The sequence below is a fragment of the Priceomyces carsonii genome (assembly GCF_900007245.1).
Source record: "Priceomyces carsonii strain CBS4050 genome assembly, scaffold: Debaryomyces_carsonii_scaffold_3, whole genome shotgun sequence".
Taxonomy (NCBI): domain Eukaryota; kingdom Fungi; phylum Ascomycota; class Pichiomycetes; order Serinales; family Debaryomycetaceae; genus Priceomyces; species Priceomyces carsonii.
Window position 1 is genome coordinate 215,870 of NW_026946676.1, and position 14,301 is coordinate 230,170.

A 14,301-nucleotide genomic window follows, 5' to 3' on the forward strand; every position below is an offset into this window, starting at 1 on the left:
TTGTAGCGTGATCTCTATTTGTGTGCTCTCTTACTATAAATGAGTTAATTAAGGCTGTCTAGGGAATGTGATTTTTGAGCCGCATTGAGAAAAAAAAATTCTAACGATGCCTCATCTTGAAAAAAAAAAAAAATTAATTCTTAGATATATGAAGATATTCCTGAACTTTAGTCTAAAGAGAATAGGGACAGATTTAGGTATCTTCTATAGGCGATAAATCATTTCATACCATGCAGCTTTCTTGGAAAGATATCCAACCTGTACCTACGTCGAACGACATGTTGGACATTATCCTCAACAGAACTCAAAGGAAGACTCCAACTGTTGTTAGACCAGGCTTCAGAATTACTCGTATCAGGCAGTTTTATATGAGAAAAGTGAAATTTACAGCAGATGGGTTTGCAGAGAAGTTAACAGATCTTATTAGTGGCTTTCCGAATATCAATGATGTTCATCCTTTCCACAGGGATTTGATGGATACTTTATATGAAAAGAATCACTATAAGATTTCCTTAGCGGCTTTATCGAGAGCAAAAACCTTGATTGAACAGGTCGCTAGAGATTACAATAGGCTTTTGAAGTTCGGCCAATCTTTGTTTCAATGTAAACAATTAAAAAGAGCAGCGTTAGGTAGAATGGCTACTATTGTCAAAAAATTGAAAGACCCGCTTGTATATTTGGAACAAGTTAGACAGCATTTGGGACGTTTACCAAGCATTGATCCAAACACTAGGACTTTGTTAATCTGTGGTTACCCTAACGTAGGGAAATCTTCTTTCTTGAAGTGTATCACTAAGGCGGACGTCGAGGTTCAACCGTATGCCTTTACCACTAAGTCGTTGTATGTCGGTCACTTCGACTATAAGTACTTGAGATTTCAAGCCATTGATACTCCTGGTATTTTGGATAGACCAACTGAAGAGATGAACAATATTGAGATGCAATCAATTTATGCTGTTGCTCATTTGAGGTCATGTGTATTATATTTTATGGATCTTTCAGAACAGTGTGGATTTACCATTGAGGCACAGGTAAAGCTCTTCCATTCAATAAAGCCGTTATTCGCAAATAAGTCTGTTTTGGTTGTAATGAATAAAACTGATATCATAAAGGCAGAAGACTTGGATGAAGAGAGGCAGGAATTATTGAAAACCTTGTTGACAGTACCAGGTGTTGAAATAATGCATGCTTCATGCCATGAAGAAGAAAACGTTATGCAAGTCCGTAATCATGCGTGCGAGAAGTTATTAACTGCTAGAATTGAACAGAAATTAAAAGGATCTGCAAGAGTAAATAATGCATTAAATAAAATTCATGTTGCAAAACCCCAAGCAAGGGATGACATTGACAGAACACCCTTCATTCCAGAAGGCGTTGCCGCTTTGAAGAAGTATGATCCGAATGATCCTAACAAGAGAAAACTTGCTAGAGATATTGAGGAAGAAAATGGTGGTGCTGGTGTCTATAACATAAATTTGAAGGAGAAATATATACTTGAAGATGCAGATTGGAATAATGATGTTATGCCTGAAGTTTTAGATGGTAGAAATGTCTACGATTTCTTAGACCCTGATATCGCAGCCAAATTGCAAGCATTAGAAGAGGAAGAAGAAAGGTTAGAAGCGGAAGGATTTTATGACTCAGATGAGGAAATAGAAGATGAGGAAATAACAGAGATAAAAGACAAAGCTCAGTGGATCAGAAACAAACAGAAGATGATGATTAATGATGCAAGAAACAGAAAGGCTCTAAAGAATAGGGCCGTGATGCCAAGAGATCAAGTGAAGAGATCCTTTAACGAGATGGAGGAGCATATGTCCTCCCTCGGACATGACACTGCATCATTGAAGAATGCTTCGAGATCTTCAAAGAAATCTTCGTCCGATGACTTATCCGGAGTAGACATCATCAGGAGAAACCAAGGTATCGATGCTCGTAAGAGAAAGAAGACAAGAATGCCCGTAAACCAGTCTGATCGTCTCAATGATGGTGTTGCAGATGGCGCATTGAGATCGCAAGCTGATAGATTAGCTAAACTCCAGAGAAGAGAGAGAAACAGAATGGCCAGGCAAGGAGAAGGTGACCGTCATTCTACAGCTGCTTTGCCAAAGCACTTATTTTCCGGTAAGAGAGGTATTGGCTCTGCTGACCGTCGTTAGACTCGTTTCTTTAATTATATACCTTATACTTCCCGTATACATTCATCTAAACAACGTTTCATTTTGAAATTATCTCATACAAGTAAATCAGTTTTTATCCCTTAACTCCTCTGCGCATCCTGCATTCTTTTGTTCCTTTACATTATCTTGCACCATTGTGGTGGTGGGATAAACCTTCAGATAAGTAGTCTCGTGATTGTCCGTTCCGGGATTTTGTGTACTAATTGCAAAGATAAGGACTACCTCTGGGGCCCTGCCAGATATTTTGAAAGGATAAACAGATTAGAACAACTTAGATAAGAGGATATTCACTTTTACTTACCCAAAAGATAACTGATTAAGTCTAAAAGGGCATAATAAAGAATTACATAACTAAAAATCAAGCATTTAAACTCGAATATCTGACCATAGAGGGATAGAACAGATGGATATCAGTGTGCAGAGCGACGACGTTCAGCTCTTGAATCTATCGAAATCAAAGTTCTTGTCAACAACTAGGAGCCAAGGCCTGAACAAGGAACCTAGAAGCAAGCATATGAATACTTTTAATCTTTCATCGTTAAATGCTCAACTTCCTCCGAACACGGGCCCCCCTGGAACAGTTCCCATCACCAACGGGACGGGGTCGTCGGCTTCGTCGAACAAGAACTTGAGTCATGTTCCTTGCAAGTTCTACCGACAAGGAATTTGTCAGGCAGGGAACTCTTGTCCCTTTTCTCACAACTTAGACGGTACGTTGGCTGCAGATAAACTACCATGTAAGTATTTTCAGAAGGGAAATTGTAAGTTTGGGCTTAAGTGCGCATTAGCTCACTTTCTTCCAGACGGCACAAGGGTCAATTCGAAGAGTCTAATGAACAATTCAGGTGGGGGGAACCATCACAGATCGTCAAATAATGCCTCTAATGGTTCAGCCTCAAGTTCATATACTGGAAATTCTGTACCAACAGTATCATCACAGCCAATTGATATCAGTTTTGACTCTGGGGAAATAACACCGCCAGCTAGAAGTAATGGCTCACCAAGAAATGGAGATTTCAGCTATAGTGGGACTACACTTGGATCTAACAAGTCATCACACTCTGGTCCATACTCTAATCAAGATATAGCCTCCCTTGGACAACTGCAAAACCATTCTAATTCTTACAACAGTGGGTTTACGAATAACCCTGGTAACTCTAATGTGGGTCACATCTCTTTGTCGAATGCTCTGCAGATACATGGCTACAGATCATATTCCAATGGCATGGGATCGAATTTTAACGTTTCTCCTCTGCAATCGAGCCTACCTTATAACTCACCTTTCCTCCAATCTCCTCCAAATTCAAGTGGGTCATATCGAACTTCATTGTCTTCAAGATTTCCAAAAACTCAATCATCTGCTTCTTTAACATATAACTACACCCAAGAATCAGCTATATTGGATGATGAGGACGAAGATGAAGATAAAATATATGAAGAGGATTACGTACCTGGATCTTTAGGGGACCTAATTTTGACACCGCAAGAATTGCAAAGAAGAGATTCAAGATCACAATCAGGTACCCTATTAGTAAAGCCCAGCTTGGGCTCTATCTTAGGTGGTTCAGGTATAATTAAAAGTGAAGAGCAAGGGGATATAAAGGTTACTTCCGGACAAATGAACGTACACGAGAAAGTAAGCGAAAAGGTAATAAAAACTGATAACAATGATTCGTCTACGCAAGAAGATGTTTTTGTTATGGAATGAGATGATATTATTCTTAAAACAGGTAGGCTGTTTAAAGTTTGAAAATAGAGAAGATAATTTTTATATCTGGGTTCTTAAATTTGGGTCGGATCTAATATCCAATGGTTAAAAAGTTTTATTCAAGCAAGGTTAAGAAGTTGAGCTTTACAAGAAACGGTTATATATTCTATTTACTTGAAAATTGTTTTATTTAATTCTTGATTTTAATATATACATTGTGATTAAAGTTTCTAACCGGAAATATGAACAAAAGTCTGACCTATTATGTACAAAAAGGAGTCCATTTTCCTTCAATTTCCTTTATTTGGTTTTATTCGATCTAAAGATGTCGGCACACTTTTTTTGGAATGCAACCATTACCAGAGAATTGGTAAAGTTGATCTCTGGCTGAACTCCTCTGTTGGAGTCAGAGTCAAATAAACTTCCAACCAAAACAGTTTCGTCCGAAAAAGGATTTAAGGTGTAAACTAAATTATCAGTTATGACTCTTTCCGTTTCCTTGGATTCATTCTTCGATTGTTCGAGTGTTACCTTCTGCTTCGTTCTTACTTTAACCACGAACTGTATATATGTAGTGATGTTATTGGAATCAGGAAGACAATTAAAAGAAACTATCTTTGGATTAGATTCGACAGAAATCAAATCCCATGTTAACTTCATACCAGGTGGAAATGTAACAGCCCTCATAACCATGCTCTTCAACACCTCGTCTCCTGCTATTCCATTTAATTGATCTTTCAAATAGCGTTCTCTCTCTGCCAACGGTAAGTTACATGCAGCTGCAAAAATTTTATTTGCCTTCACTTGCTTTTCGATCGCTTGTTCTTTCCAATCATTAAACTTTAACTTCAATCCAGTCTCTCTTCTATATTTCACTACGCTGTAGGTGTTGATTGCAAATAATCCCATTCTACGTAAAAACAATCGAAGCCAACTGGAAACTGGTGAAGCCAAATACTTTGGAGGAACATAAAAATCGGCAATGACTCCTATGCTTTTTATTGGGACTTGAGAAATATCTGCTGTTTGTCCTGTTTTCTTCTTTTTCGTTGTTTTTACCGGTTGATCAGAGTAAAGCCTGGAAATTGGAGATGATATTTTCCGGCTAACAAGTGAATTCAATACTCGACTTCCAAGTAGACCTCGAGTGGATAGCATACTTGAAAAATATGTTCTGTCTATGGATATATGCTATCTGCTATTATTTCAAATTTAACAGTTTTTATTGGTGTCTAAGTTCGAAAAATTTTGGAGACACACCTTACAGTTTAATATACAGTATTTAAAAATTTAAGTGATGAGATTGAACTACTTCGATAGCTTTAAGATCATCTTCTAGGTATAGATTGCAATAAATAAACATGCCATCTGTTCAGAATCAGAAGTCAGGTAAGCAGAAGTTAGCACCTGAAAAGGAAAGGTTTTTGCAATGTTGTGGTGATATTTCTTTGGAATTAGTATCGTCTCTTAAGACTTCAAAGGATATCAATTTGAATGGATTGATTATCAGATATGCAAAAAAATACAAATTAAAGCAACAACCAAGATTGACTGATATTATATCATCCATACCTGATCAATACAAAAAATATTTAATTCCTAAGCTTAAGGCTAAACCAGTCAGAACAGCTTCAGGTATTGCTGTGGTAGCTGTGATGTGCAAACCACATAGATGCCCTCATATAGCATATACTGGTAATATATGTGTCTATTGCCCTGGTGGTCCAGATTCAGATTTTGAATATTCAACACAGTCTTATACTGGCTATGAACCCACTTCTATGAGAGCAATCAGAGCAAGATATGATCCTTATGAACAAGCAAGAGGAAGAGTAGAGCAGTTGAGACAGTTGGGGCATTCTATAGATAAGGTTGAGTATATTATTATGGGTGGAACTTTCATGTCTTTGCCGATCGATTACAGAGAATCTTTTATCAGTCAACTTCACAATGCACTCACCGGTTACAATGGAAAAAATTTGGATGAAGCTATAATGTATTCCCAACAGTCACAAACTAAGTGCGTCGGTATTACAATTGAAACCAGACCTGATTATTGTACAGAAACACATCTAAGCGATATGCTAAAGTATGGGTGTACTAGGTTAGAAGTTGGTGTACAATCTGTATACGAAGATGTGGCCAGAGATACTAATAGGGGGCACACAGTAAAAGCTGTATGCGAAACTTTTGCTGTTGCGAAGGACGCTGGTTATAAGGTTGTTAGTCATATGATGCCAGATTTACCAAACGTAGGAATGGAAAGAGATCTTGAGCAATTCAAAGAATACTTCGAAAACCCAGATTTCAGAACGGATGGATTAAAGTTATATCCCACATTAGTCATTAGAGGTACTGGTTTGTATGAATTGTGGAAAAAGGGGTTATATAAATCTTACAATGCGAATGCCTTGATAGATCTAGTTGCTCGTATTTTGGCACTCGTTCCACCATGGACTCGTATTTACCGTGTCCAAAGAGATATACCCATGCCTCTAGTCAGTTCTGGAGTAGAGAATGGTAATTTGAGAGAATTGGCGCTTGCAAGAATGAAGGATTTTGGAACATCTTGTAGAGACGTCCGAACTAGAGAAGTTGGCATCCAAGAAGTGCATCATAAAGTGGCTCCTGATCAAGTAGAATTGATCAGAAGAGACTACTATGCTAATGGAGGATGGGAAACGTTTCTCTCATATGAAGATCCAAAAAAGGACATCTTGATTGGATTACTAAGGCTCAGAAAGGCGTCCAAGAAATATACTTACAGAAAGGAATTCACTTCTCAACCGACATCTATAGTGAGAGAATTGCATGTCTATGGTTCAGTTGTGCCCTTGCATTCTAGAGATCCGAGAAAATTTCAGCATCAAGGATTTGGTACTTTATTAATGGAGGAAGCTGCTAGAATAGCAAAGGAAGAGCATTGTTCTGAAAAAATAAGTGTTATATCAGGGGTGGGGGTCAGAAATTATTATGCCAAGTTAGGCTATCATTTGGATGGACCATTTATGTCAAAATATCTCAAAGATGATGAACAGTAGTGGGGTTTGATTCAACATGTCCCATACGATACCTAATAAATGCAGAAATGAAAAATTATATATAATATACGTACCAGAAATTTATTCATACAAAGTTATACAAATTTGAAGATCATAAGATCGTTAACTATACTAAATCACAACTTACAGATAATTTTATTAAGCTCTATTTCTAACTATCTCATGTTCGGATTTCTTGAGTTCATTAGTCCTCCTCTATGTAAAGGAGGAGCTTTCACTTTCTTCTTCAATAGAGTACGAGCATTGTCAATATTCTTGACTCGAGAAGGTTGTGGTGCATTTGTGCTATTAGATCTCGAAAGGCCCCTTTGTGCCTTAAGTTCTTCCATCTCATGAACCCTCTCGGTCACAAACCTGTCCATATGGGGGTCAACATCTCTGTATTTCTGAAGCCATGGATGGTTCAACAAAGTACCATAAGATGGTCTCAAATTTGGATTTTTGTTAAGACATGATTTCACGAACAACTGAGCTTCCTTAGAAAATATCTTTGGATCAAGCTTAGGTGGCTCACCATCAACTATGGCACTAAGTTGAGAAAAGATATTGCCATATGTTTCCGCGGGGTAAGGATAATGACCTGCAGCGACTTCCAAAATTGTTAAACCAAGAGACCAAATGTCTGATTGAACCGAATAGGTACTATCATCAGGATTTAAAGACTTGATTCTCTCAGGAGCCATATAAGACTGGCATCCAATATTTGTTCGAGCTAGGGAGGCAACAAGATTACCGCTAACGCCGAAATCGCATAGCTTGACTTTTCCATTGGTATTGACTAAAATGTTAGTCGGCTTGACGTCACGATGAATAATATTATGTTGATCTTTTAATTGTTTCAATCCACGGATGACACATTCTGATATGTATGCTAAACACGGTTCATCTTTCAAGCCATGGTCTTCATCATATATTTTGTCTAATGATCCACCATCCATATATTCCATACACATATAAACCGCACCTTCTACGAAAAATGCTCCATAAAAGTCAACAATATATGGTGAATCACATTTGTGCAAAATTTCAAGCTCCATGAGAATTTGTGTGAACTTATTTTCATCTAATTCGAGTCTCACTTCCTTCATCGCCATCAAAACACCCGTAGGCTTATGCAAAACTTTCAGGACGGTTCCATAATTACCATGTCCTAATTCATCCAAAAACTCAAGTTCATCTAATGATATCCGGAACAGTGACCCAGACAGAAAGTCAACACCTTTAGAATGTAATGACGCCTTTCCAGCAAAGTTAAGCGAGCCCGATTTTATATCAACATATTTCGAATAATTTGCAAATAACCCTTGAAGTTGGTTCTTCTGATTTGGGTTTGGGGAAGATGAAGATGTCGCCGAAGAAAAGGATGTTGACCTTGACAGCGAATCTGATTGATCGCTTAAGTTCAACTTGAAGTTTGGCTTTTTCTTCCTTTCGGACAAAGTACGGGCCAAGTCGCCTGTGCTGTATAAATGCTGTGTTGGATCCTCATTTGAATTTGTTGGCGATCCTGATACCTTGGGGGAGCCCGCATTAGACTCAGAGGGACTTGTCATATCGCTCATATTCAATTTCATACCACGTCTCTGGGACAAAGAGGGACGTTTTTTGAGGTCGCTTTGTTGATTCTGCTGCTTAGGAGATACATGATCTGGTAACCTACCAACCATCGGTGACGCAGCAGAATTACTTCTACCAGAAGAGGAACCGATTGTTGCATTTGGATGCATGGGATAGTCAATATTTGGAACCAGATTTCGTGCTCGTGGGTTACTCGGCAACGGAGGTAAAGGCTTGGTGAAGTTTGAATCTTTCTGATCTTTTTCGACACACGTTGATGCTTCTCCAGCCGCTTTTGTCCTTTTCTGTTGAAAGGCCAACACCCTCGCTTGAATGTCACTGCTCAATTGTGCATGTGCTGAAACCGGGGGAGATTGCGCCTGTGTTTGAAGCTGTGGTTCAGAAGACGTTTTTTTAGAATCTAATGATAGGTTTTCCATCGATGAGCCCAACTGCTCATTTACTTTTTTATCAGTCATGAGTGTCGGTTTGAAACAGCTTAAATTATTTGTATGAATGTTTATGAATGATGTAATGCAACGAGATAACTAGACGGGTATCTATCCCTTAATTTCACAGATCTATCAAAATGTTGAACAGAAAACTCTTAATAGTTCGATACAATAGATCTAATAAAAGGGTACTTATTCTATGCTTAATCTTTTAAGGAGTGACTTTGTAAACTTGTAGTCTGAAAATGAAGTATAAAAACAAGCTGTAAACTCTCAGTTCATTAATACTTTGCTTGTATTTCCTCTCAAGCAATCTTGATTCTATTCGACTTATATGGAAGTAGATGCCGAACCTATTCCTTGTTCTTATTCTGTACTAGTCAGTATCTGCTATATGAGTTTACAATTACACCTTTGGACCAGGTGATGAATTGTTATTATTCAACGCTTTAATCTTGAAGTAGCACCAAAGCGAACTATCGCTAACATTAGAATTTCTAATTCGACACCTCAAAATTCCGGTTAGAAGAGTATCGCGATAAGAGAGACAAAATGCTGACCCGTGCTAAATTGAAATATACTTTCTATAGGAAATCCGTTAGAATACATTGCAAAGTATAACAAGTTATTATTGTTTCGCATGGAGAATGACGGATTCAAGGTACAAATAAATGATTATGATAGTTATCAATCACCGCCATCCAAACTAGACCAATTATATGGCCAAGTTCGGCAAGTCCCGATCATTCGAATATATGGATCAGTAGCCATCGCTGGCGGGTGCTGTAACATACTAGTTCATGTTCACAATTGCTACCCGTATCTTTACTTGGAAGCTAAAGAAGAAGATCTTCATCTTCTTAGCTCTGAAAAGTACATCTCAAGTATAGTGGAGTACTTAGAGACAAAGATCACCAGTTCTTTCAAAAAGGCAAATGCAAATGATGACGAAGAATCCGAGCTCGACATGCAAATAGAAGCAAATGAGACAACAGAAAGGAGCAGAGCAGAAGTAGGAGATGATAGAAGAAAATATATTGCAAATGTTGTTGTGTGCAAAGGCTTTCCTATTTACGGTTACTACATGAAGAGAAAACTTTTTTATAAGATATCTCTATTATCGCCTTTGTACAAAACAAGGTTGACCAAACTAATACACGACAAAGAAATATCTTTTGAAAGTGTTAGATTGAAATTTGGTGCTCATACTTCATCATCTTCCTCTTATGTTTTTGAATCGCATTTGCAATATTTAATGCAATTTATGACTGACTTTAATTTGTTTGGTTGTGCGTGGCTTGAGATAAACGATTTTCACTTTAGATCACCGATAGTTTGTAGAACGGTCACTTCAGACTTCAAGGAATCTTTAAAGTCTTATGTTCGCTGCGATAACGTTCTACGTGAAAAGGAGTTCACAAGGATTGGCACTTCTTTGCTAGAAATTGACGTATCAACTAAGAATATTACAAATAGAGATCTCTTGAAGGAACGAGATATTCATAGTGGACTTTTTGAACTTAATAAATTTAAAAATGGTATTTTCGACCATGAAGTTTACTTATCGTCAGTACACCATGTCTACGAGGACTTGAAGTATCAATGCGAGTCCAGAAATTTAAGTATGGTAGATTCTCAAGGCTTACATGACATGTATCAAGGGATGGGGGAAACGAAGTGGAGTAACCAATCTGCTTTGAATGATTTGCTACAATACGTAGTTACATTGAACAAGCAAAATATGAAGAAAGATGCAACTTTCAAGGAAGAGATTGATTCATACAGTACAATACCAACATGTTTTGAAGTGGTCGATGTTCAAAAGTACAAGAAAAGCTCATTTCCAATGGGAAGACGAGAATTGTATGTTTGGAATCTTTACGAAGAATTATTTACTGATAATAGTCCAAGTGACGTGTCCACGGAAAAGCATTACCAATTTCCTCCAGAAATAAGCTTTAACAGCACCTTCACTCAGTCGAACGACGAGATGGATGATGACCAAATTGAGGTTATCAACGATTCTAATCATGAAATAAAAGAAATAGACGCAGACTCAGACCCAAAGTTAGAAATTATTCTGGACTCGTTTACTTCCAAGTCACTTCCAAAAAACACTGTTATTGAGTCAGCTGATGATATTTCACTGCATTTGATCTCTGGGAATGATGGAATTGATGAGAGCATGATATTTGAAATGACTCAGAGGCAAAATAAGAAAAGGTCATTTTCAGATGTGAGCGAGCTGGAAATTGATTCGATACAAGTTTCTTCAACACCACTATCCCAGAATTCCGGTATTAAAGGCTATTCAACCCAACTTTGTGCATATGAGCTTATAACTGATTTAAATCTTCAAAGGGATAATATTTACACTTATTTTGACCAAAAAGGTCTTCTTAGAGTAAACTACAAAGACCCATCCTATGAAAGGGAGTCAGATATGCCTAGTAAATCTATGGTGTTTGCTAACAGACGTATCTCAGTGCAGTGTTTCAATGATGATACGCTTCCTTGGTTAGAGTTCTCAAAACGTATTAAGGATACACTAGCTATTGAAAATAAAGACAATTCATATAATTTGGAAAATTGGCAGTATGCTATGGCCCCTCCTCTGAAAGATGAAATTTTAGCTTGGATACGAAGCGAAGAGGCTGTTGAAATGAAGAAGAGAGAGAAATACAGATCTCAAATTGAGCCCCCCCTTTCTATCGAACGCTTTAAATTTTCATATTGTTCAGCAAAAGTGAAGAGAAGACCAGACGGATATTTCAATTTGAGTAACTTTTATTTGGAAATACATTCAAAGACTAGAAATGATTTACTTCCGAACCCGTTAACAGATCCAATATCAGCAATATTTTTCTTATTTGATGATACGAACAATATGTTCAGCAGCTTGAAATTAAAAAATGGTATTCTATGCTTAAAAGATTGCCTCAGTGAAAAGCACCCTAACTTTAATACTTCGAATGTTCTAAATGATTGTGAGGTTTTTGAAACTTTTGACAATGAGTCTGAGATGATAGATCGTTTAGTGGGAATAGTGGAAATATTGGATCCCGATATCCTCTCTGGCTATGAAATAAATGCTTCATCATGGGGATATATCATTGAAAGGTTTAAGCACGTTCATGAGATAAATATGCTAGCAAGATTGAGTCGCTGTATATCCAGAAGCAATGGGACATTTGGGGACAGGTGGGGTTATACTCATACTTCGTCCATCAAAATTAATGGGAGACATATGTTGAATATATGGCGACTTATCAAATCTGATTTGAGCTTGACTGATTATTCATTGGAGAATGTATCATATCACTTATTACATCAGTCAATACCTAAATATGCTAATAAGAAACTAAGTGAATGGTTACTGAGTAATGATTACATGAAACGTAATTTGTTTTTCAAGTATTATTTGTGCAGAGTGCAATCTGAAATAAAAATTGTGGAAATTCAAGAGTATGTTACCAGAAATGTCGAATTCTCTCGTTTAATTGGTATTGATTTTAATTCTAACTTTTATAGAGGGTCTCAGTTCAAAGTTGAGTCTATTTTGTCACGAATATGTAAGCAAGAAAACTTGCTATTGAATGCTCCATCAAAAAAACAAGTCCACGTTATGAGACCCTTGGAGTGTATACCTCTAGTTATGGAGCCTAATTCTAGTTTTTACAAGTCACCTTTACTAGTGCTTGATTTTCAATCGCTATATCCATCCACAATGATAGCTTATAATTATTGTTATTCAACGTTGTTGGGCAAATTAAATAACTTCAAGAATAATAAGAATCATATTGGTTATGTTAAGAACTTGAGCTTACCTCCTGGTTTAGTAGAGTTTCTTGTCAAAGAAAATGCAGTTAACGTATCTCCAAATGGCTTTATGTTTGTAAAAAGATCAGTGAGAAAATCAATATTATCGAAGATGTTAAGAGAGATTCTTGACATTCGTTTTCAAGTAAAATCAGTAATGAAGATTTTGGAAGATGATAAAGAATTGAAAAAGTTACAAAATTCGAGACAGTTAGCGCTTAAGTTGATAGCAAATGTGACATATGGTTACACATCTGCAACATTCAGCGGTAGGATGCCAAATTCTGATATTGCGGATGCTATTGTGTCTACTGCTAGGGAAATATTAACTCAATCAATAGAGCTTATAGAAAGTAGTGGGGTAGGTGCAAAAGTTGTTTATGGAGATACTGATTCGCTTTTCGTATATTTACCAGGAAAATCAAGAAATGACGCATTCAAAATAGGAAATCAACTTTGCCTGAGAATAAGCAAAGCGTTTCCCGACCCCATTACCTTGAAATTTGAGAAAGTTTATCATCCGTGCTTATTATTGAGTAAAAAGAGATATGTTGGCTATAGCTTTGAAAATCAATATCAACGTGAGCCTAAATTTGATGCGAAGGGAATAGAGACTATTAGAAGAGATGGCATTCCTGCTCAACAGAAGATAGTTGAAAAAGCTCTTCGTATATTGTTTGATACCAAGAATTTGACCAAAGTAAAGTGTTACGTATTGGAACAATTTCAAAAGATAATAATGAACAAAGTCCCATTGAATGACTTTTGTTTCGCTAAGGAAGTGAGATATGGCACGTACAAAAATGAAGCTTATTTACCTCCAGGAGCTATTGTTGCTAAAAGAAGAATTCTTCATGATGCTAGAAGTGAGCCACAATATAGGGAGAGGGTACCTTACGTTGTCATTAGAAACTCAGAGAAACCTAGAATTAAGGATAGAAGTGTATCTCCAGAAGAATACATAAAGTCGTATGATACAGCAATGCCAATGGTGTTAGATTATGAATACTACATTACTAAGGTCTTGATTCCTCCTCTTGAAAGATTATTTAATTTAATTGGTGTTAATATCAAAAGCTGGTACGACGAGCTTCCCAAAATGAGCACTATTTCGCTTGATAAGGCAAGTACGTTTAATGCGTTGCAATCATTAAATTCAAACAATTGCTTGTACTGTGGGTCTCATTTGGAGCCTCGCAGTGTAAGAAAGTTATGCAAATCATGTATTGAGCTGAAGTCGCTTCTAATTTCAAAACTGTTTTCCAAGCTTAAAGAGCATGCCGCAAAATTTCAAAGTCTTGAACACTCCTGTGGAACTTGCAATAATGCCAACTTTGGTATAGTGGGAAATAGAACAGTTGAAAAAAACATTTCTGCAGACTGTATAAATAAATGCTGTATCATATATTGGAATAAATTCAGGGCAAAAAATGAGTCTCATGCAATGTTTCAGAAGAATTCTGAAATATTAGAGCAACTAGATTGGTGATGATATGACTTATCTATAACTTTTATAGTTTCTT

The 14,301-nt window shown here is 37.0% G+C and overlaps 6 protein-coding genes across 6 annotated transcripts; 4 read left to right on the forward strand and 2 right to left on the reverse strand.

Annotated features, from left to right (window-relative positions):
- Positions 1-230: 230 nt before the first annotated feature.
- Positions 231-2,159, forward strand: NOG1 (putative GTPase; the record flags this gene model as incomplete). Its single annotated transcript, XM_062952496.1, has 1 exon — positions 231-2,159. One exon carries the CDS (start codon positions 231-233, stop codon positions 2,157-2,159), a length of 1,929 nt encoding a protein of 642 aa, XP_062809393.1.
- A 424-nt stretch (positions 2,160-2,583) lies between these two features.
- Positions 2,584-3,888, forward strand: PRCAT00002622001 (uncharacterized protein; the record flags this gene model as incomplete). Its single annotated transcript, XM_062952497.1, has 1 exon — positions 2,584-3,888. The coding sequence occupies one exon, from the start codon at positions 2,584-2,586 to the stop codon at positions 3,886-3,888; it is 1,305 nt and encodes a 434-aa protein (XP_062809394.1).
- A 300-nt stretch (positions 3,889-4,188) lies between these two features.
- On the reverse strand, positions 4,189-5,046 carry PRCAT00002623001 (uncharacterized protein; the record flags this gene model as incomplete). Its single annotated transcript, XM_062952498.1, has 1 exon — positions 4,189-5,046. The coding sequence occupies one exon, from the start codon at positions 5,044-5,046 to the stop codon at positions 4,189-4,191; it is 858 nt and encodes a 285-aa protein (XP_062809395.1).
- Positions 5,047-5,249: 203 nt separating this feature from the next.
- ELP3 (Elongator subunit) lies at positions 5,250-6,929 on the forward strand (the record flags this gene model as incomplete). The annotated part of the gene is made up of 1 exon (XM_062952500.1): positions 5,250-6,929. One exon carries the CDS (start codon positions 5,250-5,252, stop codon positions 6,927-6,929), a length of 1,680 nt encoding a protein of 559 aa, XP_062809396.1.
- A 176-nt stretch (positions 6,930-7,105) lies between these two features.
- On the reverse strand, positions 7,106-8,986 carry PBS2 (mitogen-activated protein kinase kinase; the record flags this gene model as incomplete). The annotated part of the gene is made up of 1 exon (XM_062952501.1): positions 7,106-8,986. The coding sequence occupies one exon, from the start codon at positions 8,984-8,986 to the stop codon at positions 7,106-7,108; it is 1,881 nt and encodes a 626-aa protein (XP_062809397.1).
- A 613-nt stretch (positions 8,987-9,599) lies between these two features.
- REV3 (Rev3p) lies at positions 9,600-14,267 on the forward strand (the record flags this gene model as incomplete). The annotated part of the gene is made up of 1 exon (XM_062952502.1): positions 9,600-14,267. One exon carries the CDS (start codon positions 9,600-9,602, stop codon positions 14,265-14,267), a length of 4,668 nt encoding a protein of 1,555 aa, XP_062809398.1.
- Between the last annotated feature and the right edge of the window lie 34 nt (positions 14,268-14,301).